Below are 25,007 nucleotides of genomic sequence, written 5' to 3'. Positions count from 1 at the left end.
AGTTCAGATTAGGGCTGTAGTCAAGACCACCTTTGTCGAGTCCAAGACAAGTCAAAGACCGAGTCCAAAGAGGTTTGAGTCTAAGACAAGACAGAGTCCAAAAAGGTTAGAGTCTGAGTCAAGATGGCCAGGATCTCTGAGTCTCTGAAAAGGCACAATATGTGTGTCTCCATTTCAAACATCACTGCAGGTTGAATGCTTTTAGCAGCAGAGGTTGATTGTGGGCTCGCCGAAACTACTGCCAAAGTTGCTGGCTGGCTCTGCAACGTTAGCATACGTACAGGCTAACTATAGCCAGTTAGCATTGTGTGTAACCTAACAAAAACCCACCCATCTCGTAGGAGCGAAGCTTAATATTTTATTCAATAAAATTATGGTACAAAAGTAGCACTAGCGCCACAGGTCTTATGTTGACAACGTGGATGCAGATATAGGAAACTCCGAAGGCAGTCGTAATATTTACCTAGCAGGCTAGGCTAGGCTAACGCTGTTGCGCTAACGTTAGCAAACGTCAGCGTAGCGTTAGCTAGCCGTCTAAACTTGTGAAAAGCCGAACAACATCCCCGTCCAAGCTGTGTTTCACTTTCCCTCCAATATTATTATAAACATAATCAAGGCACCTGGACTCAGTTGAGACCAAAAGCCATATTTGGCAAGACCAGTGGCAGAGACAAGTCCAAGTCCAAATACCAGCGAGTCCGAGGCCATAGAAAAACTGTCTTGAGTCTGGACTCAAGACAAGGCCGCAAGGGCCGCGGGTTCACTTCCAACCTGCAGGTCCTTGATGCTAGCCTGACGTCGTTATACTCAGATTCTAGTCAGAATCTGAGTCTGATACTGCTCCATTGGGCTGTAATTATAGGGCGTGTTTCAACCGAACTAGGCAAAAAAAATGCCTCTGCACTCAATTGGATAGACCTACAACCAATCAGAGCAACGGAGAGAGTCAAAGGCAGGCTTCGACCAATCCCCCCAGGAACAGCGCCATGTCTTAAAGCCACCATGGGCTTAGCAGCCAACAGTGGAACTGCACCCCTCTGGCCCAGAAAGACTTTTCCCAGAGACTTTGCATGGCATAAGAAACTTCTATATTTCAGCGGATAACTTTTTTTTGGGGTACGTCAACTTACCAGCCCGAACACTTAAAGGGTCCTTGTTTAAAACGTCACGTTTTTAACATTTTTAACATTCACTAGTAGCCGAATCCAGAGTAATTAAACTAGGTATGATGAACGCGTCGATATCTTCTATAACAGACGCGGGAATCTACACATCTCAATTCTCCAGCGGCAGCCATCTTTGTTGTAAACAAATTCAACTCAAGCGCTCTTTGGTGACGTGGTTGATTACGTTACTGTTGATCATCTGTCCATCATCATATAAAGCCCGCCCTGACAATTTGATTGGTCCGAACAGCTCTGGTTCGAGAATAGTTGCTCCACAACGGATCAAGTCCAGCCTGAACTTCCTGACCTCGAATGTTGTGGGCGGGGCTAAGTTTGGCTGGCATCCAGGCTACTTTGATGCATGTCATTTCATAAAAGTGATATCGAAAAAAAGTATCGTTTAGAAACTGGTATCGAAGTCACGGTATTGGTATCATTGAAAAAGATATACCCAGCCCTACTCAAAGCGCCACTGTGCCTCAGAGCTGAGCTGCTAGCATGGCTGCACCTTCTCCACATCTCTGACCGGGTACCGTTTACACTTAGATTTGTTTGTGATTTCAAGCCACTTGTGCACCTTGAGTCAGTGGAACCTTTAATGTTGGGAGAGAGATGGTTTTCATTCATCTGCAGCTGGATTTTGATTCAGGTTTGGTCTGATTTCATTGGTGTCAGGGATTTGGAACGCATTTATATTTCTTCAATAAATCTGAACCAAGCTACTAAAACTGTAGTGCTATCTGGCAGCGGGGAGGCAACTCGTTTAACGCAGAGGCCTGCATGTCAGTGCCTTTTCACCGTTCTCTGGTTACCAAGAGTCTTATAGCACAGAAAAAAAGTGTTCCAGCCATCCATGGTTCTCTGGGTGCCATGTCATTTCTCCGACGCTCCATTGTTCCGATCTCTCAATAACCCGAACAAATTCCCTTTGGTCCTACAGCCCACTAGTCCGAGCGATATAACGAATCCCACTATGGCCATGCCAAGACCCGCCCTTCAATAGCATTTATTGGCCAGGCGTCCATGCTTACGCAAGGTAACGTAACCCCGTAACATACAGGGCCTGTCCCCTGACCAATCGGCTATCCTAACCTTAACCACTCGAGGTCAAATCCCTAACCCCAACCAATCGAGCTGCTTCGTAGGGTGGGTCTTGGCGTGGCCATAGTGGGATTTGTAATTTCGCCACCAGCAGGACTAGTGGGCTGTAGGACCAAGGGGAATTTTTCGGGTTATTGAGTGGTCGGAACAATGGAGCGTCGGAGAAATGGCCAGTCCCCGGTTCTCTGACACACTGGTTGATATCTGAGAAGGTTCAGTCAAAGTTCACAGCTCGTTTTCAGTTTTGAGTTATCCGAATCAACTTTCAGTATCGAGGATTGCTTAACTCCACTTTAAAAGATGAGGACACAACAAAAGAAGAGTCTTGATCATCTCCACTTTAAAAGGAGAGTAAACCACAAAAGAAATAAGATTGACCTCACTAGCTCGGCTCAGACCGCTTCTCTCAATAACCAGTCTCTCCAAAAGCTTGTACACTTCTCATTACAACCAGTCAGAAATCCTCTCCTTTTCTCACCCATCCCCCCTCTTTCTCTCTCTCTCTCTCTCTCTCTCTCTCTCTCTCTCTCTCTCTCTCTCTCTCTGTCTCTCTCTCTCTCTGTCTCTCTGTCTCTCAATTCAATTCAATTCAGTTCAATTCAAATTGCTTTATTGGCATGAATGACAGAAATAACAATATTGCCAAAGCATCAAGGATAGTAATGTGAGAAGAAATACATACACAATTCATTGAGTAAACCAAAATATATACATTTAAAAACAAAAAGAAAAACATGAAAACAACAACAATATCTCAATATACTGTACAGTGTCAAATGTAAGAAAAAACAAAGGCAAAAGCAAGCAAACAAACAAACATGAAAAACGCATGAAGTAGAGGACTAAATGAAAAGGCTTCGGATAAGCAGGTTCTCTTTAAAATCTGTATGCCACTGACCCACCCCATGCTCGGTTTTGGGATAGGCTAGGGCGGCCCACATTGACTTACCAAAACTTTATACAGTTACAGTGGTGAAACATCTGCGAGAAAGAACTGTGTTTCCTCTGCCTGGCTCTGCGCGCGCACACACACACACACACACATACACACACACACACACAAATGTTCCAACCAGGAGAAGTCATCAGAGAAGAGGGGACAGAAGGCTCAAAATTATAGCCCTAAAATCCTCTAATAAGACAGCCTCGCCTAAAATTATATAACTAACAAAGGGCCTCATTCACCAACCGTTCTTACGAAGAAATGTGTTCTTAAACCCCACTTACGCACTTTTTACAAAGATTCTGACATTCACCAATGTTTTCTTATCTTGGATTTGTTCTTAGCTAAGAACAAAATCTGCGAACACTCAAGAGCACTCTTACGCACATTTGACTGATGACAATTTGCTCCAAATAATTGGTTACTGCATTTAATTCTACAGTCAATTACAATGATAGTATTGTACTGTAATGTATTTCTGATCATTTGTTGAAAAAAAAAAATCATAGTATGCAAAGAAAAACTAACGCTGCAATTTACATCAGCAATTAAACTGATTAAATCCTGCGTTATTTGGTGATTGATTGCGCTATTTATAGGGCCAAAATGCAGTGGTGGAATGTAACAACGTACAAATTCTTCGTTACTGTACTTAAGTACATTTTTCACGTATTTGTACTCAATTAATAGTGCATACTTTTGACTTTTACTTCGTTACATTTTGCATCAATAATCTATACTTTCTACTCCACTACATTTCTACGTTCTACGATGTAGACTTTTCTTAGGGACTTTTTTAAGAACATATTTAAGATAAAACTTAGGAAGATATTGTTGAACGAGGCCCGAAGTCTTTCCTCTGAAGGGAGACCAGTTAACCTGCCTGACTCTACAGCTGATGGCAGATATTTAGCTGGTGAATGGCTTCATCACATAAGGCTCTAAACCATAGTTGTAGTTTTTGTATGACAATATGTTTTTTTTTTAATTTAGCAGTTTTTTCTGCATTGAGTACTTTTGCTTTTCATATTTTAATTACATTTTCCTCATGATACTTACATATGTTTACTTAAGTAACATTTTCAATGCAGATCTTTTACTTGTAGCGGAGTATTTTTTAAAGTGTGGTATTAGTACTTTTACTTAAGTAAAAACGATCGGAATACTTCTTTCACCACTGCCAAAGTGGCACCCATAGAGTGTGGGGGTTTAGGCTTAAGGCCTCTGGACGGGAACCATAAAACTGTTTTGGCAGTGTTCCCCCACTCGGGGGCAGTCCAGGCCTGCAGAGAGGAGAGACATAAGGACACAGCAAACACAGGTCTTATGGAAAGGCTCACTGAATGACAAAATCTGTTTGATTTAAAAAAATAAATAAAAATAAAAGCAAAGGGAAATAAAGGAGGGGACAGGTCCGAACATATGAGAGATGTGTAGATGGTGATGGTGTGTGTTTTGAAGATAAGCGGGGTAGAGGCGATGGAGATGAAAGCATGATAGGGTGACGTGCTGAAGGTGGAGAGGAGGCAGATGAGACACGGGCAGAGATGCAATGATCAGATAAGAACAAGGAGGGATAAAAAAAAAAAAAGGGAAGTTAAAGGAGGTTGGGTCATCCTTATCTACACGCTTGTTGTCCTAGATACTTCAAGATCACAGGGGATGTTTGGTTCCAGAAATGGCCACCTTTTAGGAAGAAAGGGAGCGACTTTAATCACAAAATTTGTAGATAACACTAATGTCGAGCCATTGCAAAGTTCGAAGAATAGCTGTCGCCATAGTAAGATATTGAATGATGGACTTTTAAGTATCATGCATTTCTGAAGTCAACACTGATCTTGTCCTGTCTCTTCCTCAGAGCATAACTTTAGTACTACTTTGTTATATCATTACTAAGCACTAATGTTAGAATTTTAGCATATCGGGGATTTCAGTTTCAGAATAAGCAATGTGAAAAAGGTTCCCCCCCCCCAGCAGATTAAAGTAGCCAATGGTAAACGGTCCCATGACGTAGGAGAAAAATGCCAGATGCAAAAAGAAAGGATACATTGATTACATATTCAAAAGATGAGAGAAATGTGAAAGAAAAGTGAACGTTCGGTCATAGCGCCATTGGAGTCTCAGCTCTCTCATCAACCTTGTTCCCAGCTTGGATTATTGCTGGTAGGGAAGAGTCCGGCCTAGCCTTCACAACTGTAATCTGACCTGTCAGTTAACCTGATAGGGCTTGTAAATACATCAAAAATACGGTCTGAGACAGAAACTACGCACTATAGCTTTAACAGCAGTACTGCTCGATTTCAGTGGTCCGGCAGTGTTTTCTCAAAAGATATTCACACTGTAGTTTTTTATTATTTATTTATACTGTTTATTGATCCCCAGTATCAATGTTCGTACTGTATTGATGTTCACATTGGACTACAATAGAATTTGTACAATCCATTGTTTTAGAAACAATCTTTTTAACCTAATCTCACTTTTGTGTATAAATGTACTTAACGTTTGTATTTTACTTTATGTTACTTTATACTCTTATTGACTTGCTTTTTTCTTAAAGGGATACGCCACCGTTTGTTGAAATAGGGCTTATCACAGTCTCCCTTGGCTGTAGATAGGTGGGCCAACGCATTTTTTGTGCATGCATTGTTTTAGTCCGATGCAACACTGGCAGCGCCGCCGCTAGTTAGCTTAGCGTAGTGAATGGAATCCTATGTTGCCGGTTAGCATGTTGTGAGTAAAAGTGAGCCAACAAAAGACAAAAAACAACCTAATTACTTGCACTGAGACAAAAAATGCGTTGGCCCACCTATCTACAGCCAGGCTAGACTGTGATAAGCACTATTTCAACAAACGGTGGTGTATTCCTTTAATCTTATTTTTTTTAGCACGATTTTGACTGTGAGCAACTGCCACTTAACAAGTCCCTTGAGATGATCAATAAAGTGTTCTGATTCTGAAGATAAAAACCTTTTGTGTGTCCCCCCCCCCCCATTCCTAACACCATGTAGCTGAACCTGCTGAAGGAAATGCACCAAGATGAACTCGGCCGCATATCTGAAGACTTGGAGGACGAACTGGGAGCCCGAACCAGTATGGACAAGAAACTAGCTGAACTACGTACTGAGGTGAGGAGACTGGGGAGCAGAGAGAGAAAGAGGAGTAGTTAACGGCAGCTTGAAGGAAGAAAGAGCACAAAAGAGTGTGGGCTGATGGTACAGAAAAAAATCTCAGCATTGTATTAGCATTCTTTTTTAGCTTTATTCCGTGTCATACGTTATGTGTCAAACAAAGCAATGGATTAACCTTTTTAGCTGATTTCTTTTTTTTCTTCTCCTGAATGTCCCAGTTAGATTGTTAACCTTTTAAGGAAACTATACGTATATTGTCATTTCTAGCATTCTCTTGCATTAGGGCATGGTCACCCACTACAACATTTACATTTCATTTAAAATATGTCTATGCAGCCCAGCATTGTCACGCTTAAAGAGCCCCTATTATACACATTTTTAGCATCATATTTTTACTCCTGGGGTCTGCTAGAATAGGTTTACATGCTTTGATGTTTTAAAAAAAAACATACTATGTTTCTTATACTGCCCATAGCTGCAGCTCCCCTGTCTGGAACACTCTGTCTGAGCTCTTGGCCCGCCTTCCTGAAAAGCCCAGTCTGCTCTGATTGGTCAGCTGGCCCACTCTGTTGTGATTGGTCAACCAAATTCAAACAAACCACTGGGCGGGCTGTGCTTGCTCAGGCAGCACCTATGGCCAGCACATATGAAGAACTGGGCTGGTTTTCTCAATCAGTGACATCACTAATTGAAGAATTTCTAACAGGAATGTGGGCGAGGCGTTTCAGGCAGTTGAGAAAAAGTGCTGTCTTGAGGGAGCAAGCTCCATTTGGAGTGAAATGTGTTTTTTTTTGTACTTTATACATTTATTACATACACAAAAAACTGTATAATACAATAAAGATGGTGAAACTCATAAATGTCAGTGCAGTAATGCTTTTTCTGGACACAGTTTTTTTTATTGTGAAGTTGCATTCACACCAGGAGTTACCACCAGGGTTGATTGGTACACCTAGAATACATTTATCATTTCAGTGTCCTCTGCCTCTGTCCTTCAGTTGAATTCGATTGTATTTATAGTGTCAAATAATAACATGAGTTATCTCAGGACACTTTACAGATAGAGTAGGTCAAGACCCCCAAGCATTCAGTGTGACAGTGGCGAGGAAAAACTTCCTTTAAACAGGCAGAAACCTCGGTGCCGGTCTGGGACACCGGGATCCTGAGATCCTTCTGTGTACACTGTGTCTCTCTGTGTCTCCGTCAGATGGAGAGGCTGCAGGTGGAGAACGCTGCGGAGTGGGGGCGCCGGGAGCGCTTGGAGACGGAGAAACTTGCCCTGGAGAGGGACAACAAGAAGCTGCGAGCTCAGGCTGAAGACCTGGAGGAGCAACTGGCCAAGAAGCGCCGGCAGGCGGCCTCGGCACTCGACATCGACCTCAAGGCCATCCAGAGCGAGCTGTTTGAGAGAAACAAGGTGGGCACACGACCCAGTGCTTCACCATGCTGTCGTCCGGAAAATTCCGCTTTATCACAACTTGGGTCTTATTTTCATAGTTTTGTCTATTATTAGTTTCTATTAGCTTTCACAACATTGTCCTCAACAAAGTAACCTAAATTGTAATGAACCGGAATTATCCTTTTAAATTCCACAATCATTTTTCTTACTACACTAATACATACACACGGATGAGATCTCTTTACATGTCAGGAGATTGTGCCCTGACCTTCCAAAACACTCAGCTGTGTGTGTGTGTGTGTGTGTGTGTGTGTGTGTGTGTGTGTGTGTGTGTGTGTGTGTGTGTGTGTGTGTGTGTGTGTGTGTGTGTGTGTGTGTGTGTGTGTGTGTGTGTGTGTGTGTGTGTGTGTGTGTGTTGAAAAGAGAGAGAGAGATTGATTGTGTTTAGTGTATAGTGTTGAAAAGATGGTATTGATCCAGACAGAGAAGGAGAAACAGGGCAAGGGATTAAGACACTGGATACACACACACACACACACACACACACACACACACACACACACACACACACACACACACACAACAAAAAAACACACACACACACACACACACATACAGGTTGATTGATAGTAGAATCATCTTCAACCCCAGCCAGGGCTTTGGGCATCACTACCACTGAACAGATTGATGTTCACTGTCACACTGCGACACAGTGATGTACACAAACACACACACACATATACATACACACACACACACACACACACACACACACACACACACAGCAGTGAAGAAGAAGGGTGATTTACACGAAGACAGCAATATAAAATATCTCACTGTAGAGACGTCAAGATTTGGGAACTTTCGACGATAAGGGCCAACGCTGAAATCATCAAACAAATTCAAGGAATGGCAAATGTCCTGTTCCTCTGATTCGACTCACAAGAATTATTCATGACACCGTTATAAAAGCATTTGACAGTGTAATCAAACTTTATGACGTCTTTATGACAAATCCACATTGTTTCACTTTACTTGAGGTCAAGGAAAAATATTAATGACACAATTATAATGGTCTCATGACAGCCAATGTAAAAACCAACAGCTTAATGACCGTTTAATGTAACGTTAACACACAAAGCTATATAGTGTCTTTCAGTTTGATAATTAGGTCTGTTTTGACATATTTATGACCGGTTATATTATCTTTCTTAATGTCAAGTTGTCATAACATTTCAAAACAATGCTTACTTTGCATTCAAAGTGTCATAATCGAACAATCACAAACTCTTCATAAAGACTCATGACCGGTGTCATGTCATAGTTATGATGCTGTCATGTCATGTCTTATGCCTATCCCTTTAAGTCAAATCTTACCGGCTGTGCTTCACATAAGGCAAATAAATGCACCAGAACAGCATTTAAAAAAGGGAAATCAAGTTCATTTAAATAGAAAGTTATTGATAATAACCCATACTATATATTTGACATAGAATATTAAAATACCTGGAGGTTCAATAACATAAAATCAAAGTAGATGTCTTGTTATGACACCTATGGTCACCAGGTGGGATTGTTGACCCAACATGCACCTCTCCGGCAGTCAGGAAGAGCGACTGTGTTTAATCTCTTGAGATAACTAGACCGTAGGGGTGGTACGGTTCACAAAACCCCCGGTTCGGTTCGTATCACGGTTTTAGGGTCGCGGTTTCTGTTCTGTAAGGTTGTTGTTATTTTTTCTTTTAATCTTTAACACTCCAGAAATATACTTCAGCATATGATATATAGCTTAATTATCCACAATGTAGGATACAGTATTAAATAATTATATAGTTATATCATGTAATCATGCACAAACTGAATTTGACTTGACTTTAAGCCCATTATTGGGACCATCTCTGAGGAAAGCTAGCTGAGATTTTGATACAGCAACAGGGAAGACATTGATGATTTTAACATGCTTTTCATTTATTTGGCAAAAAAAAAAGGAGAATGTGTATTGCCATCTACAGGAACTTATGTGCCTTTTTAGCACACGAAGATTGAAATATTACAGAATATCAATTGAAATAACTTGAAATTGAAATCAAACTGCCAACTTCAGAGTAGCTCTTACAAAAATTGTATCCTTTAAAAGAAAAAGAGAGGAACTCTTAAAGCTCCCTCTTTCGAATAAGTCAGAATACGTTAAACATAAAAACCGTTTACATTGTTAGTTAATGTCCTATCCTGGGCTGGGCTGGGGGACACAGTCATACGGTTTGAAAAAGTACTTATTGGACTTATTATTGCACTTACAATAACGAGCGTAGCTGTCAGGTCTTCCTGTATATGTCTCCTCTCCGTTTTTTCCTGCATCCACCGTGTGTTTGTGTGTTTGTGTGTTTGCGTGCATCAGTCGCTGGGGGAACTCAGCAGCCCCGCCCGCAGCAGAGACCCGACAGGATCGAAACTGCAGCCGCTTCAGCGACTTTAGAGTGAAAAAACGTTACAGCGTACATTGATATTAAAATGTATACAGGTTGGCAGGACGGCCTGAAATGTTTTGCACGGTCTTTCGCTGTACGTTTTGTTGGTAACTTGTCCACATCTCTTCTTTCGCGCGAAAGGGAAACACAGCTGTCTGAGGTCACATACGGGGCACCTGACGGGCACGAGGCTACATTGCGCATGCGTCGAACCGTGCGGCACACACGCGCTCCGAACCGAGACAAGCGGACCGAGCGATTCGGATGTTTTTTCATGAACCGTACCACCCCTACTAGACCGTGGCGTAACGAGCCAACACCTGGCCCTTAAGCAGGATTATCAAGGTGGGCCCCCCTAATACAGCACGTGATGACGGTGCAATGTCCGCGAGTAGGCTACCATGAATAGGACAGGACAGGAGAGACACAGCATCTAAGAGATGAGATGACTGACAAAATCAGGAGTAGCCTACACGCACCACAACAACAACATAAAAACACTGGTGAATGCGCACCATAACACATGAAAAAACACACAAGGATTTTGCGGCCTTCTTTTTTAGATTGTTGTGGCCCAAAATGCCTGATTTTGCGGGAGCTTTTGTAAAAAATTTCGATAAAAGTTGTGATGTCTTTTGTATGTTTGTTGCAATGAAGTTGCGGAAGACAGTGAAAGTTGCAAAAAAAGTTTTTTGTATAGTTCTTTAAAAAGAAAAAAAAGAAAAAAGGAAACTTGTTTTGGGGAGAAAAATAATTATTACTATTAATTAATTACTCTGGGCTGAGATTTTCTAGCAACCTTACCAAAAAGGCGGAACTCAGCAGCCCAGCCCGCTGCAGAGATCAGACAGGATTGAAACAGCAGCAGCTTTCAGCGACTTTATAGTGAAAAATCGTTACAGCGTACAGTGATGTGAAAATGTGTACAGGTTGGCAGTGCGGTCTGAAATGTCTTTCGCTGTACGTTTTGTTGGTAAATGTGAGATGTTCGAGTCGCACGCGTGATGCAAAAACGGTTTCTGAAACAAGGAAATTAATTTGACCCGTTCTCACTCTTGCTTGGTCAGTGGCCAAATGCGATAGGGGGCCCCGGCTGTCAATCAATATCTTCCAGTCACGCGGGCCCCTGATTGGTCCGGGCCCGTAAGCACCTCTTACCCTGCTTGCCGATAGTTACGCGTCTGTAACTAGACATTTCTGTTGCTCGAAAAACTTGGATAGGCAGTTTGTAGATATGTTTCATGCAAAATGTTGACCCTTGATGTGTTACAGTTATGACTGAAGTGGTTTTCTCCAGTCCTGAGGGTTACCTTGACCTGAGGTCAACTCGTCGTGTTGACTCTTGCCAACTTAAGCAGTCCAAATTAAAGTCTGTGAATATTTTTTTCCCAGTGATTAATGGGAATGGATAACTATATGGGTAGATGTGATCCACCATGTGGACCTAAAGAGCAAAACAAAATAGCACTGTGTTTTGGATTCAGTTTCTGTGTGTGTGTGTGTGTGTGTGTGTGTGTGTGTGTGTGTGTGTGTGTGTGTGTGTGTGTGTGTGTGTGTGTGTGTGTGTGTGTGTGTGTGTGTGTGTGTGTGTGTGTGCTTGTTTAACTATATTCGTAGGGTCCAAAAACCGGGAGTCCAGTATACTTGTGGGGTCCCGACAGCTTTGTGGGGCCAAAATGCTGGACCCCACAAGTTTAAAGGGCTGTTTGAGGGTTAAGACTTGGTTGTAGGATTAGGGATAGAATTAGGTTATGGTTAGGTTTGGGTTAAAACGCAACGCCCTGGATGGGCGCTGCGAGGGGCAACGGGCACAAGGGGGACCACTGGTGTGAATAAAACACTTAAACAAAAAGGGTAAGGGTTAAGGTTAGGCATTTAGTTATTATGTTTAAGGTTAGGGTAAGGAGCTAGGGAAGGCATTATGTCAAATGACGGGTCCCCACAAAGATATTGCCACAAACCTGTGTGTGTGTGTGTGCGTGTGTGCGTGTGTGTGTGTGTGTGTGTGTGTGTGTGTGTGTTGTGTGTGTGTGTGTGTGTGTGTGTGTTGAACTTCTTAAATGGCTCCATTAGCAGCAGGTTGTGTGGCACGGCCATGCATTGGCAGATTATAAGTAAGTATTGGTCAATGCGTTGGCCTCCATTACCACCTGTCCCACAGAGTTATTTATGAAGCTCTCAGGTTCATTTAATGCTTTAGTTAGACACACACACACACACACACACACACACACACACACACACACACACACACACACACACACACACACACACAGGTTAAAAATTCAAACTTTTCAAAGGGGGATAAACAAATTATTCCAAACATGTTTGAGCAGAAAAGCAAGTCACAGTCTCAGAGGTAGGAGGATGAGTATGATGAAAAAGAAGATCAAAGAGGAAAGGGAGATGTGCTGATAGAGTCAGAAGAAACCAGCATGGCTGAACAAAAGTAAACATGACAGAAAGGACAAAATAACAATTTGTGACACATTTTCCCACCTAAACCTCAAACATTGTTCATTGTCCTCCATTGGAGCTCACATCAGATTCCCTTGCAGCCCTGCATTATGTTTTATTTCTTAGTCACCTAACGGTATAGCTGAGGAAGACATTTTTCAGATTTTAACATTGCATTAGTACAACCAGTACAGGAAGTAGGAAGTGAAGGATAGGAGTCCTGTCTTAATCAAAATATTTTGGTTTTATGTAGACAAAACTTTTTTCCCCACAACTAAAAGATACATTTTGGTTCAAACCTGTGAGGTTAATGATGATTATGATGTAACAAGGCTTTTTTTTTCCCAACTCGGTCGCTCTAAAATGTATCATGATCAGCGTTTTTGCCCCCTATGATCACATCAATACATGACATTTGCAATTGACGGTTCATTTCCGCTAACCAAGCTATGCAGAACAGGCATTAGGATAATTATTTATCAAAGAATGGACAAAATCACTGGAGTTCTCTTAAAAGCTTGTTTACTTGCAGCAAGTAGTCAGTTTACAGCACTTCAGCATAAGTACAGAAAATGACTGAATATTGTCTTTTTAAAGGAATTAGGAGCAGTGCAATTAATTGAAATTTAATCGTGATTATGATTTCGGCTGCCAATGATCACAAAATCAGAATAATCGAGAAAAGCAATTATTTAGCTCATTACGTTTTGCAAGTAAACTCTTATTTTCTCTTTGTGTTCTGAATGAAAAAAAGTTTCAATAGGAAAAGTATTAAGGCAAAGTTCACAGTTGTATATGTTTTTTTTTTTTTTTTTTTTTTTTTTTTACTGTTGATTTATTTAACTTTTCCCACAGTTTTTTTAAGTTCAATAATTGCAACATCTTTCCAGAAGTCAACGAGTAATCGTGTTAAATTATCGTGATTTCAATATTGACCGAAATAATTACATTTTTTCCCATAATCGAGCAGCCCTAGTTAGGAGTCAAGTTAGTTATTCGGTTCATGCAATCAGTAGCTTTCTTCTTATCACTGGTCAGGCCCGGCATCTCCTCCACATTATGCGCTCTGCCCTCAGGGATACATCCTGTGCTCTTTGCAAGGTCACTCAGCTTTCATGATTAACACATGAAAGACAGAAATACTAAAACAGCAGTCTGGATGCAAATGGTTTAACAAAGAAACTGAAGCAAAACCGTTCTAAGCATGTTTTTTTTTTCTAACAATAAGCTGAGTATTTTGGACACAATACCTGTCTATTTTGGGATATAAAGCACACAAGGACTAGGCGTTCCTTGATTGCATCAACCAAAACCTAAGGGGCCATCCACACGGAAACGCTTTTTGGTGCAGACGCACACGTTTTGGCCGATTGTCCAAACGAATCCTGTAAACGCACTGCCTGAAGACGCACTTTTTTGAAACCTGGTCCCAGGGTGAAAAAAAATTCGAAAACGGCGCCGTTGTGGCTCCGTTTGGACGGCGAAGCCGCATACTTTCGTATCGATGACGTCATCGACACACCCCTCGACCTCTAGCCTTCGACCTCTTATCCCCGCGACGACGTCTCACAACAACAACTCCACCACCTACATAAACATGGATCCGGCACTGTAGCATATAGCTTGCTAGCTTGTGTTTGGTTTCTTCTACTGTCTGTTTGTATACAGCGCGCAAGCTTTTTATTAGTGATGTGCGGATCGATACTAAAGTATCGATATTTACGATCCCAACGTCTCCTGCTCTAGTATCGATTCTCATGTAAAAAGATCGATATTTAAACTCAGTAATTTGGAGTGAGTGTTTATGTTATCATAAGTAACTTGTTGTCACCAGAAAAGTCTAATTATATCCGGTTAGGGGAAGGAACTACTTCTCCTTCCGCCGGTCAGTTGTGTGTGCACTGCGGCTCTGTGACGGAGCTGGCCAGGGGAGCCTATTTTTATTTTATGTTTTTGTAAACATGAATGTTTTGTGAAAACAATTTGAGTCAACGGTTTTCAAGGGTGCCTGATTTACATGTGTTGTAAAGAACAGAAAAACGTGGATATGGAATATTTTGTGACAAGGTTAAGAGTCAAATTTGTGTGTTATTTTCAACCTGTTTTACTGTACAAGTCTCTGAGATTTTCTTTATAATTAAATAATATGAGAGTAGTTTATTGTCTTGTCATTATGCAGCTATAATTTGGAATTGGTAAGCCTACAACCTACTTTTTTAATTTAAACTAGTTGTCACATCACACTACAAATAAAATATGTAAAAAGTATTGGTATTGGTATCGGCAATACCAGCCTGGGTATTACTTGGTATCGGATCGAATAGGAATTAAGTGGTATCGCACATCACTACTTTTGATGCACGTGCTCCGCCTCTTCTTCTCCATTTTTGGTTAATTTCTGTCGCAGAAACAGCGCCACCTATTGGCCTGGCATATGAAGTAGCGTGTTGAGTCATTTACAAATGGATCCGTTATTCTTGAAACGATGCCGGAGGGGGGGGGGGATCGTTTTGGTACGTGTGGACGTGGCCTCAATAGCGGAGCAAGTTGTAGTAGTAGGCTCTCTACACACGGTCAATGACAGAATGGCTCTGCAGAGAGGACGTTGGACCTCTAACCAGCGCTACCTTGGACGTTGAGCTCTGGAGGGATTTTACACCATGCTGCCACACTCAAAGTTCAAGTTGACTTTTTTTTTTTTAGATTGTGACCTTCCAGTGCACAACTAATGAGATAACATCTGTCTGTGAGGTAACCTTAAAACGACCGGTGGTGGATAAAAAAGAACAAAGAGGATGAGTGCCAGACAAACATTTTCTACTGCATTGAAGGGAGCTGAGTGATTTGCTGCAGTTGCTTAGTCAGCATTGTCTTTCAATCTGAAAAGTCTTAAAGTCCCAGTGAAACGGAAGCTGGAGCGTCTTTAGCTTCTGTGTTGTGACGTATTTTCTAGTGAAACTGAATACTTGAGTGGTGAATCAAATATTTCACATTTGGTTGGGCCGCTAAAAAGTGGGCAGGCTTAGAGTTTAGCTCGGTACTGAGGACTATTAATAATGCCTCCACACAGACTTCCCTCACCTGTTGTTGCTGTTAGATCATCTGCCTGTGTGTGTGTGTGTGTGTGTGTGTGTGTGTGTGTGTGTGTGTGTGTGTGTGTGTGTGTGTGTGTGTGTGTGTGTGTGTGTGTGTGTGTGTGTGTGTGTGTGTGTGTGTGTGTGTGTGTGTGTGTGTGTGTGTGTGTGTGTGTGTGTGTGTGTGTGTCAACGCCATGTCACATCTGCTGCATTGCTGTTGCTATCTAGCTGTTAGTCCCAATCGGTAATAGGGAGGGACATAAAAACATGAGACATTTTTGTCATTGGACATCAAATTAGCCCCCAAGTGCAGGATAAGTCATCAAACATTTGAAACTGCTTCATAGGAAGATACCAGACAGTAATTAGGATTAAAAATAAATAAATATTCAAAATTGTATTTTCTTTTTACATATACAGTACCAGTCAAAGGTTTGGACACACTTCCCCAAACTTTCGATTGGTACTGTATTTGGCATAGAACAAGAGATAAGTGAACAATTAACATAGGGACACAGGATTAAAACTGGAAAATGCATATTTTTTAATGCATTTTAACTACCCTAAATTAATGTCAAAGCAGTCCTACTTCAGATTGTAAAAATTGATAAAAAATACAACTGAATTATTTTGTGCAACAGATGAAGAAGATATCTCTCTGACTTTTAGTGAGATAATCAAAGCCTATGCTTGTGAAACTGGCCCCAGATCACTGTGTAGAGCTCCACTGTAGTTGACGTCCCCCTTACTGTTGCTCCCATCTACATCCACCATCTCAATTAGTGTAAATTGTCAGGGTCAAAAATTCATATTATCACTGAATTTAGGCGGTTGCCTAGAGATGCGACTGTATTGTAACCTTACCTATCAGTCTGTGAGTGAGTGTTGTAATCAAGACCACCTAAACCGAGACCAAGTCATTACCAAGAACAGATTGTATTGAGACCGAGACCAGACCAAACAACTGAAACATACAGTATATACACAACTAGCTAATATGTATACCTAATATTCGGGTGAAGAAATTGCTGGAGAGTTTTGGTACAGAGGCAGATTGATTACTTTAGCTAGCTAGTTTTGTTAGCGTCACTTACACTTACCTTACCATCTTCTTCATGGATCCTTACTTATAAAACATGTAGGTGGTCCCAGCTGTGTGCAGATTTTACACACTGCTGTGTTTTCTTTTAGATGTTGTTTTGCAAATAAACTCTTATGTTAATATAATAAATAAAATGTTATTACAGTAAAGCTGTTAACACATAAACATACCTGCAAACTAGTCGCTTTTCGGCAAAAATCGCCGTTTTGAATGGGAAAATGTCTGTGAATCGTGTAGATCCGAAGAATTTTTATTTTGGGGGGGGAGAGGGGGGGTCCGGTGCTTAACGACCATTATCTACCGGACCAAATAGCAACGCGGATTTCGGTGCCTTATTTAGGTGCCACTTAAATGCCTGCACTTCTCTCTGATGCTCCAAAAACGGACGCTAGAGGGAACTGAAACATTGCCGCACGGGACGCTAGTTAACACTACACTTAGCAGCAGGTAACGTTAGCCTACCGTTAGCTAGCAGCTGGAGTAAACACGGTTAAAATGCTGACAGCTAAACGGTGTAAAAGTGTGACTGTATTTCACTGGAGAGGATTCCAACACCGGACTATAGCTGCCGTTGTCTGAAAAACAACACAGATGTTGCGTTCACTTCAAATTTGCCTCGCCAGCCTCGTGCTGCATTCATAGTTGTTGTAAAATACCGTTTTCACATCCAGTGGTTGTTTTTGTCATTTAACAGGAATTTACTGGTGAACTAAGTTATTGTTATAAGTTATTGTTATTACATTTTTAATAATTTAATTTTGACCTTTAGCAATCAACAACCCGTTCCTTAATGTTGCCGACTGTCGTTTTAAACTTTTTATTGTTTTCTATTTTTTTAACATAACCGACAAATACAATTGAACAAGGTGCTCCTTTTTGGTCAGTGTAACACTTATCAATTCAATTTTCTAAGCTTAAACGGACATTTGGAAAACAGAAAAATGGGTTCAAATATCCAATTTTTCATTTTTTCCGCCTTGAGAAATTAAAAAATTGGATCTTTAAACGGTTTTTCCAATTTTCTGTTTTTATTCAGAGGATCAGAAATTTAGAAAATTACAAAATTGCGTCTGGGCTCCAATTATTCAATACTGCAATGGCATTCTCTCCCTCGTTCCGCCTAGCTAGCTTATTTTTTGGTCCATATGCAGTTAATGACCTGCATATTCCGCAAAGTAGAGGAAGAGAATACCATTGCAGTATTATGAATAATAGGAGCTCAGACGCAATTTTGTAATTTTCTCAATTTCTGATCCTCTGAATAAAAAACAGAAAATTGGAAAAACAGGTTAAAGATCCAATTTTTTAATTTGTCAAGGTGGAAAAAAATGAAAAATTGGATATTGGAACCCATTTTTCTGTTTTTCCAAATGTCCGTTTGTGCTTAGAAAATTGAACTGATAAGCGTTACACTGACCCTTTTTATATATATATACAGACAGTTTAATAGAAATCGAGATTATAAAGACAGTAGCGTTCATTTTTACATGCGGGCGCCATCTTGGAAAACGGTCATAATCAGTCTAACGACGAACGCCGTGCAACCAGTAACGTAGCTCAAACACAGCGTTCGTGATGTCAAGGTCAAAGAAGTAACAGTGAGAAGAATTACACCACTGTATTGTGTCCAATACAGTCGCACGTTGAAGGCATCATAGGGGTTTTTAAGTTAGTTTAGGTTTTTAGTTTATTTCCTGTCAGAAAATGTGGTTATGCAAAGTGAAATGAAAATGTTCTACACACAGAATACAGATTTATGTTAGTTGTGACAGATTCAGAGTTGTTGCTAACTCAAAATGTTGACAAATGCAACACATGACTTCATTTAATTGTTATGTGTTGTATATGTGCACATAAATAAATAAATTAGTTTAGTATACAGTCATATATTGTATATATGCGTTCTTTTCCATTTCCATATCCATGTTTATTCTTAGTGCTTTTATTCATCTAACCTCTAATATTTTTGTCTTCTGTTCTTTCTTATCTCTGTCCCTTTTCATTTTCATCCTCGTCTTTTACTGGGCTGATCTGACCAATCTGGTTGGAGCAGTGCCCATAAGTCCCTCCCCCACTGTATCGCTCGTGGGCAGCCCTGATTATAAACCTAATTCTATTTGCTGTGTGTGTGTGTGTGTGTGTGTGTGTGTGTGTGTGTGTGTGTGTGTGTGTGTGTGTGTGTGTGTGTGTGTGTGTGTGTGTGTGTGTGTGTGTGTGTGTGTGTGTGTGTGTGTGTGTGTGTGTGTGTGTGTGTGTGTGTGTGTGTGTGTGTGTGTGTGTGAGTGAGTGAGTGAGTGAGTGAGTGAGTGAGTGAGGTGGGAGTGAGTGAGTGAGTGAGTGAGTGAGTGAGTGAGTGAGTGAGTGAGTGAGTGAGTGAGTGAGTGAGTGAGTGAGTGAGTGAGTGAGACAGACATCACTGTCTAAATAATGCTAAATTCGGTATGGCAGAGGGGGAAGGGAGAATTAAAGAGTGTGTGTGTGTGCGTGCGTGCGTGCGTGCGTGCGTGCGTGCGCGCGCAGGCAGAAATAAGCAAGTGTGTTCACCATAGTTTAAATGAGCTGCAGTTTTGCACATCAGTTATTTCCACATCCGACCCTGTTTTTTCTTTGATGTTTTCTCACATTAAATTATCTTTTTTGCCTATTTCTGGGCATAAGCCTGTGGTTTATGTGTGTGTATTTGTTTTAGAGGAACAGATGTAGCGGCAGACTTCAGGGTCTCTCCAGTCAAGGAGAAACATTTAACAGGCAGTGTGGCATAACACACACACACACACAAACACATAATTGGGCTTTTGTGTGAGAGCATGTAGACACATATATTAACACACATGCATCAGAAACTTAAAGGAGCAAGCCTCCACACACAGACATATGTACAGAGGGACACAGACACATATTCATGCTCATAGATCATTCAGTAATCCCTCATCTTTAATAGAGTCAGGGACTCCCAGCCTGTCGGCCTCCTCCCATTCATCCATCAACCCCGCCCCCCTTCCTCCCCTGTTCTATCAGACATTTATTACATCGTCTTGAAATGATAAACCTGCAGGGAATAGTCAGGTTTCTGGCCTGTATGGCTGCTTTGAGGCTGCTTCATTTTTATTTAATCTGAACTTTTCTCTGACAGACTACAGGCCAGGGACAGCAGCCACCTTTTCCTAGCTCGGATATCTGTATGATCATGTAATATAAACAGTGCTATAATAGTTGGAAATGTTTTTTTTAAGTCATGGTGGGTTTTTTCTGTCAACCAATAAGTAACCAGTCCAATGATGATTATTACTTTAATCGTTTCAGTCCAGGGATATGTAATAGATGGAGACTTGTACGAATATATTAATGCGTATTTCCTAAAATGCTGAATGATGGTGGGTGATATTCTGTATACCTGTCTTAGCACCAAATGTGTATTATTAACCCACCACTAAAAATAGTTCCCAATAGATGCACTCCTGTTTGAGTAATGTTTCATAAAAACTACGCTCACTGACCAGGTGTTTTAGGAAATGACTGAGCCTTTAAAAAAAAAAAATATAGAAAAAACAGCGCAGACCCCACGGAATCTGCAGACACAGTATTCTCAGCAGATTTCCCACAGATTTTTCGCAGATAAAAAAAAACAAAAAACACTCTGAATGTTAACACATCTCCACCTGAAGAAGAATAACAGTCTGCTAAAATTTGCAGATTTTCATTCTGGATCACCGCTGAAAACTTAAAAAAAAATATATATATATTTTTTTTTATGGGGTTGTTTTTTGGCTATAAGAGAAATATAGAACATTGCCAGACTTTCCTTTCATGCATAGCTCATATTTCTCCATTGAACCGTTGCAAAGCATTGCAACCAAAGCATAGAATGTTGTGTTAGACATGGCACAATTGGTGAGCACATGAATTTCTTTCTGCGAGTCTGCACCCTGTCTCTCTTCTTTGTTCTTATCCTTACCTTTATTGTCCTATGAAATACCACCCCTCCAATAACTATCCCCCGCACTTCCTCATCTCTATCCTCATCCCTTCATCCCTGTCTCTTTCTCAAGACCCACCCCCTCCTTTTAATTATTCCCTTCTGCATTACCCTGCCGCTCTCTTTGTTTGATCCGGCTCTGGGGTTACACTGTATTTGTGTTGCATTCAGGCATTTTGCCTTGATCATCTGGTAGATTGGTAGATTCACTGAGGGGGGAAGGGTGTCTGCATGCTACGTCTTAAGGAGTTTGTAAATTGAACAGATAAAGCAACCATTCCTCTTCTAATCAGATACACTCTGGATGTCGGCTCTGTACATGTAACGCTCTGTGAGAATAAATGAGCCAAAACCCAAAAGGTCGAAGCTAATTTTGCGTTGATAGCTAAAGGATTTAAAAATGTAATACATAATAAAGATAAAAGGCTGGATCAAATACAGATATAAATAAATAAATAAGTAGAGGGAATTTCCCACTCCTTGAGCCGGGCTTATCTTTTTATTGTTCCTGTAGATATCTCATTTCTCTCTATCGTATTGTCGTATAAATGCAGGAAAGCTTTCTTGGAAGCCGCTCTGTCTGGGGAGCCATTAGGTGTGGGGCAGCAGAGAGAGAGGCTGAATCAACGCCATCAAAGTACATGAAAGTGCAGTGAGTGACAATGGTGCATTATTGATGAGTCCATTAGCTCCAAGTGCAGACTTTCCTTGGCTAATCCTAATGCAAACCTGTGGAGGAGAGCTTTCTGTTGGCTCAAACCTGACCACAACCACAATTACGTAAAATTACAGCCTGATAAATAGATTAAAAAAATAAAAATAAAAGATTTGTAACAGCCTGGAACAATACCAAATGTTAGCATGCGGACATGTCCATTTAGAGGCCATCACACTGGTCTTTCAGAAAGCAGGGATAGAGAGAGCCATTCCTACATACACTCTCTGTCCTTTACAAGACCACACCTTGGTTGTAATAAGGAAAATCGGACTTTGCTAAAGTGAATCTTTCGGGCCCTATTGTAACAATCTAATCGCACGCCGTGAAGCGCCTGGCACAGGTGCGTTTAGGGCGTGTCCAAATCCACTTTTGCTAGTTTGACGGCGGAAAAAAAGGTCCGTGCGCCGGGTGCATGGTTCAAAAGGGTTGTACTTAGCGTCTTAATTAATTCATAGGTGTGTTTTTGGAACATGCAATTAACCAATTAGAGTGTCATCTCCCATTCCCTTTAAAAGCCAGGCTCGTTTGTACCTTGGGTCATTGTGGGCGGCTGTGGCTAAGTGGTAGAGAGGTCGCCTGCCAATCGGAAGGTTGGTGGTTCGATCCCTGGCCCTGCAGTTCCATGCCGAAGTGGCCCCCGATGCTGCGCCATCGGAGTGTAAATGTGTGTGAGTGTTTATCTGATGAGCAGGTGGCACCTTGTACGGCAGCCTCGGCCACAGTGTATGAATGTCTGTGAATGGTGAATGGTTCCTGTACTATGTTAAAGCGCTTTGAGTAGTCATTAAGACTAGAAAAGCGCTATATAAAAACAGTCCATTCAGTCCATTGCTATTATGATGCCGGATTTGTACCGTAATATTTTTATTTGTAATTGTTTGTATGCTGCTGCGCTTCCCTGTGTGTGTGTGTGTTTGTGTGTGTGTGTTATCAAGCATAGTGTGGGCGTGCTGTGCATGAGCCTAGGCTTATTTTACTAATTTGCTGTTAAAATAACAATGAAATGACTATTGACTATTGTTGACTTTAGACCAGGTTTTGTTGGTCAATGGCGCGATCACTTCCTGCTGCCTCAAGATAGCAATACGCCCAGAATTCACCTGAACACATCTCACTGTAAGACCAGCACGCCCATGGGCGCAGGTGCATTTACTATTTAAACGACGCGGGCGCTGGACGGGAAATTGACAACTGCGTCATTCTTAAACTAGCAAAGACACTTGCGTCGGGGGTTTGCGCTGCACCGGGTGCAAGATAGGGCTCGACATCTCTTAGTGTGCTTCCTTTCTCGCTGACAGTCTCATTTCTATTAGATATGTGACATAGTATAGTATAGTCATAAACCACAGTGCAAGAGTTCAACCACGCTTAGTGTGTGAAGGTGTGTCAGATAGAAAGCGAAGAATTCTTGCCTCATGTCATTCTCACAAATTTGTGTGCGTGTATTCAGCCCAGACTCTGACCCATCTCAGAACTCAGCTGAAACTCCAGTTCTTTCTGCATTTCTGTTCTGTTTCTCTGCTTTTTTACTTCTCTCTGCATGTTTATGAAGCGTAATTCATGAAGAAGGCATGCAAATTATTCGCTCAAGTTGCATAATTTTCAACTTTTCCATCGACTCCGCCTCTAAAATTTGCTATGTGTTCAGATTGGCCCATTACCCATACTCATTAACAATGACAATGTGGACTGTTTGTTGTTGAAGGTCTAAAGATGCTGTACGCTTTTGATTTATTTGGATATAAATATAAGAACTTTGAGACATATTTCTTGGACATTAGAGCCTGATCAATACATGGCCATTGTTATGGGCAGATTTTTACTTCATCATTTTATTATTTATTTTCCAGTACAAAAACATGCCCAAATGTGTTTGAGGCAGTTGTACCAATTACTTTTTTTTTGTTTATCCCTCTCAGTACATATTGCAGTCATAATTATTTAAAGGGGAACTATGCAGTTTTTTTTATAGCTTCATTTACCTTAATTGAACAGCTTCAGAGTCATTCGAATGGTTATATGACTTTTTTCGGGTTGAATGGTGGTCGTCTCGCTTCCCCCTAGCGCCTGTGAGTGGAAAAACTACCCTTTATGCAACTTTGGGCCGCCGGCCTCTGCGTCAGGAAGTATCGCGTGATATCAGGTCTCACGATGTAACGAATTGCTTCACGGCACTGCACACATACAGGAACCGGCTAGCTATAAGAACAGGGTAGCGATGGAATTTTTCACACTATCGTCATGGCTGAGCAGGCAAAAAAGAAGCAGAAAGCTAGGAAAGCATTGTCGGAGGAACAGAGAAAGAGGAAACGGTAGAATGACCGAGCGAGGAGTCAGACACAAGTAAACATCGGAGCTGCGTACGAAAAAAACAACATTATCGTGTCCTGTCCACGACTTAATAGATTCAATAACGTGACCATATCACGAACTGCCATAAGACCTGGCCGAAGTTAACACACTTAAACACTTTTAAAGTTAGTAACTTTGCTGTGCAGTCACTTTTTTCTATTGATTGCTAAAGTCTAAAATAATTTGCCGTCATCATTGCAATTATTTGCCTTTCCTGAGAAAATCCAGTGATTCTGTCCTTTGGAGAAACAAAAGGGGATATGTCTCTGACATTGCCTTGTACTCTACACCCCCAAACTACAGGCAACCTCACATCCAAATCATTTTGGCTCTGAACCATGGTATATACCTTTTTTTTGAAAATGCAAAGTGGGTGTTTTCAACGCTGAAATGGGGTGTTGATGTGCTCCTGGGGAGGCAGTTTTGCTAATAAAATATTAATACCGCAACTAATGATTTTTCTTTTCATTTTTAATAAACATAAATGAATTTTTGCTCTTGGGATTCCTTGTTCATGGGCAAATATTCACATCGGGGATCAGCACATTTTTGGTATTTTTACTTCATAGGTGACTTAAAGGTGCTCTAAGCAATGTTGGGTGACGGCACTTCTTGTTGATTTTCAAAGTATTTTCAAACAAAACGAGGCTAGCTCGCCCCTCCCTCCTCCTCATTCCGTCCCCAACCCCCCACCCCTAAATCCTTTTTGTCGGTTATTGGCTAGAACGCTGGAAGACTGTTGGTGTGCAGGTTGGCACAATTTCTTTGTGTTGCCGTTTGTGGACCCTAGGCTGTCTACAGAGACCGCGTTTTTTTTTTTTTTTTACAGTGTGTTTAGGGGACAAGCAGCTTGCGGATAGTGAGGAGATGTTTGCTGTATGTGACAAAAAATGTTGTAGCCTAAAAGAATGCGTGACATCGCTTAGAGCACCTTTAAACTACTAACTGTTTGAAGAACCGATGATTTGTCTGATCATTTTCGGTAATAAATGGGACAGAAGAGCTGGCTGACCAGAATCAGCTCTGGAAATCTGCTTTGGAAACATTCGTCTTCAAGCCTGTCTGTTGTGTCGTCTCTGTCCTTTTTAGGAGCTGGCTGACCTCCGCCATGTCCACGCTA

At 41.2% G+C, this 25,007-nt stretch overlaps 1 protein-coding gene across 1 annotated transcript in view; it reads left to right on the top strand.

Annotated features, from left to right (window-relative positions):
• The window catches only part of ccdc102a (coiled-coil domain containing 102A), a 53,871-nt gene that overhangs the window by 11,937 nt on the left and 16,927 nt on the right, over positions 1-25,007 (top strand). Inside the window, exons 5-7 of the mRNA XM_039795656.1 lie at positions 6,219-6,335; positions 7,546-7,755; positions 24,977-25,007. The exon at positions 24,977-25,007 is cut by the window's right edge and continues 140 nt beyond it. Coding sequence (XP_039651590.1) covers positions 6,219-6,335; positions 7,546-7,755; positions 24,977-25,007 — 358 coding nt within the window. The remainder of the gene's footprint in view (positions 1-6,218; positions 6,336-7,545; positions 7,756-24,976) is intronic.

The sequence above is a fragment of the Perca fluviatilis genome, chromosome 3 (assembly GCF_010015445.1).
Source record: "Perca fluviatilis chromosome 3, GENO_Pfluv_1.0, whole genome shotgun sequence".
NCBI classification, from domain to species: Eukaryota; Metazoa; Chordata; class Actinopteri; order Perciformes; family Percidae; genus Perca; species Perca fluviatilis.
The sequence above is the reverse complement of the archived record's forward strand: the minus strand, read 5'-3'. Positions and strand labels throughout refer to the sequence as shown.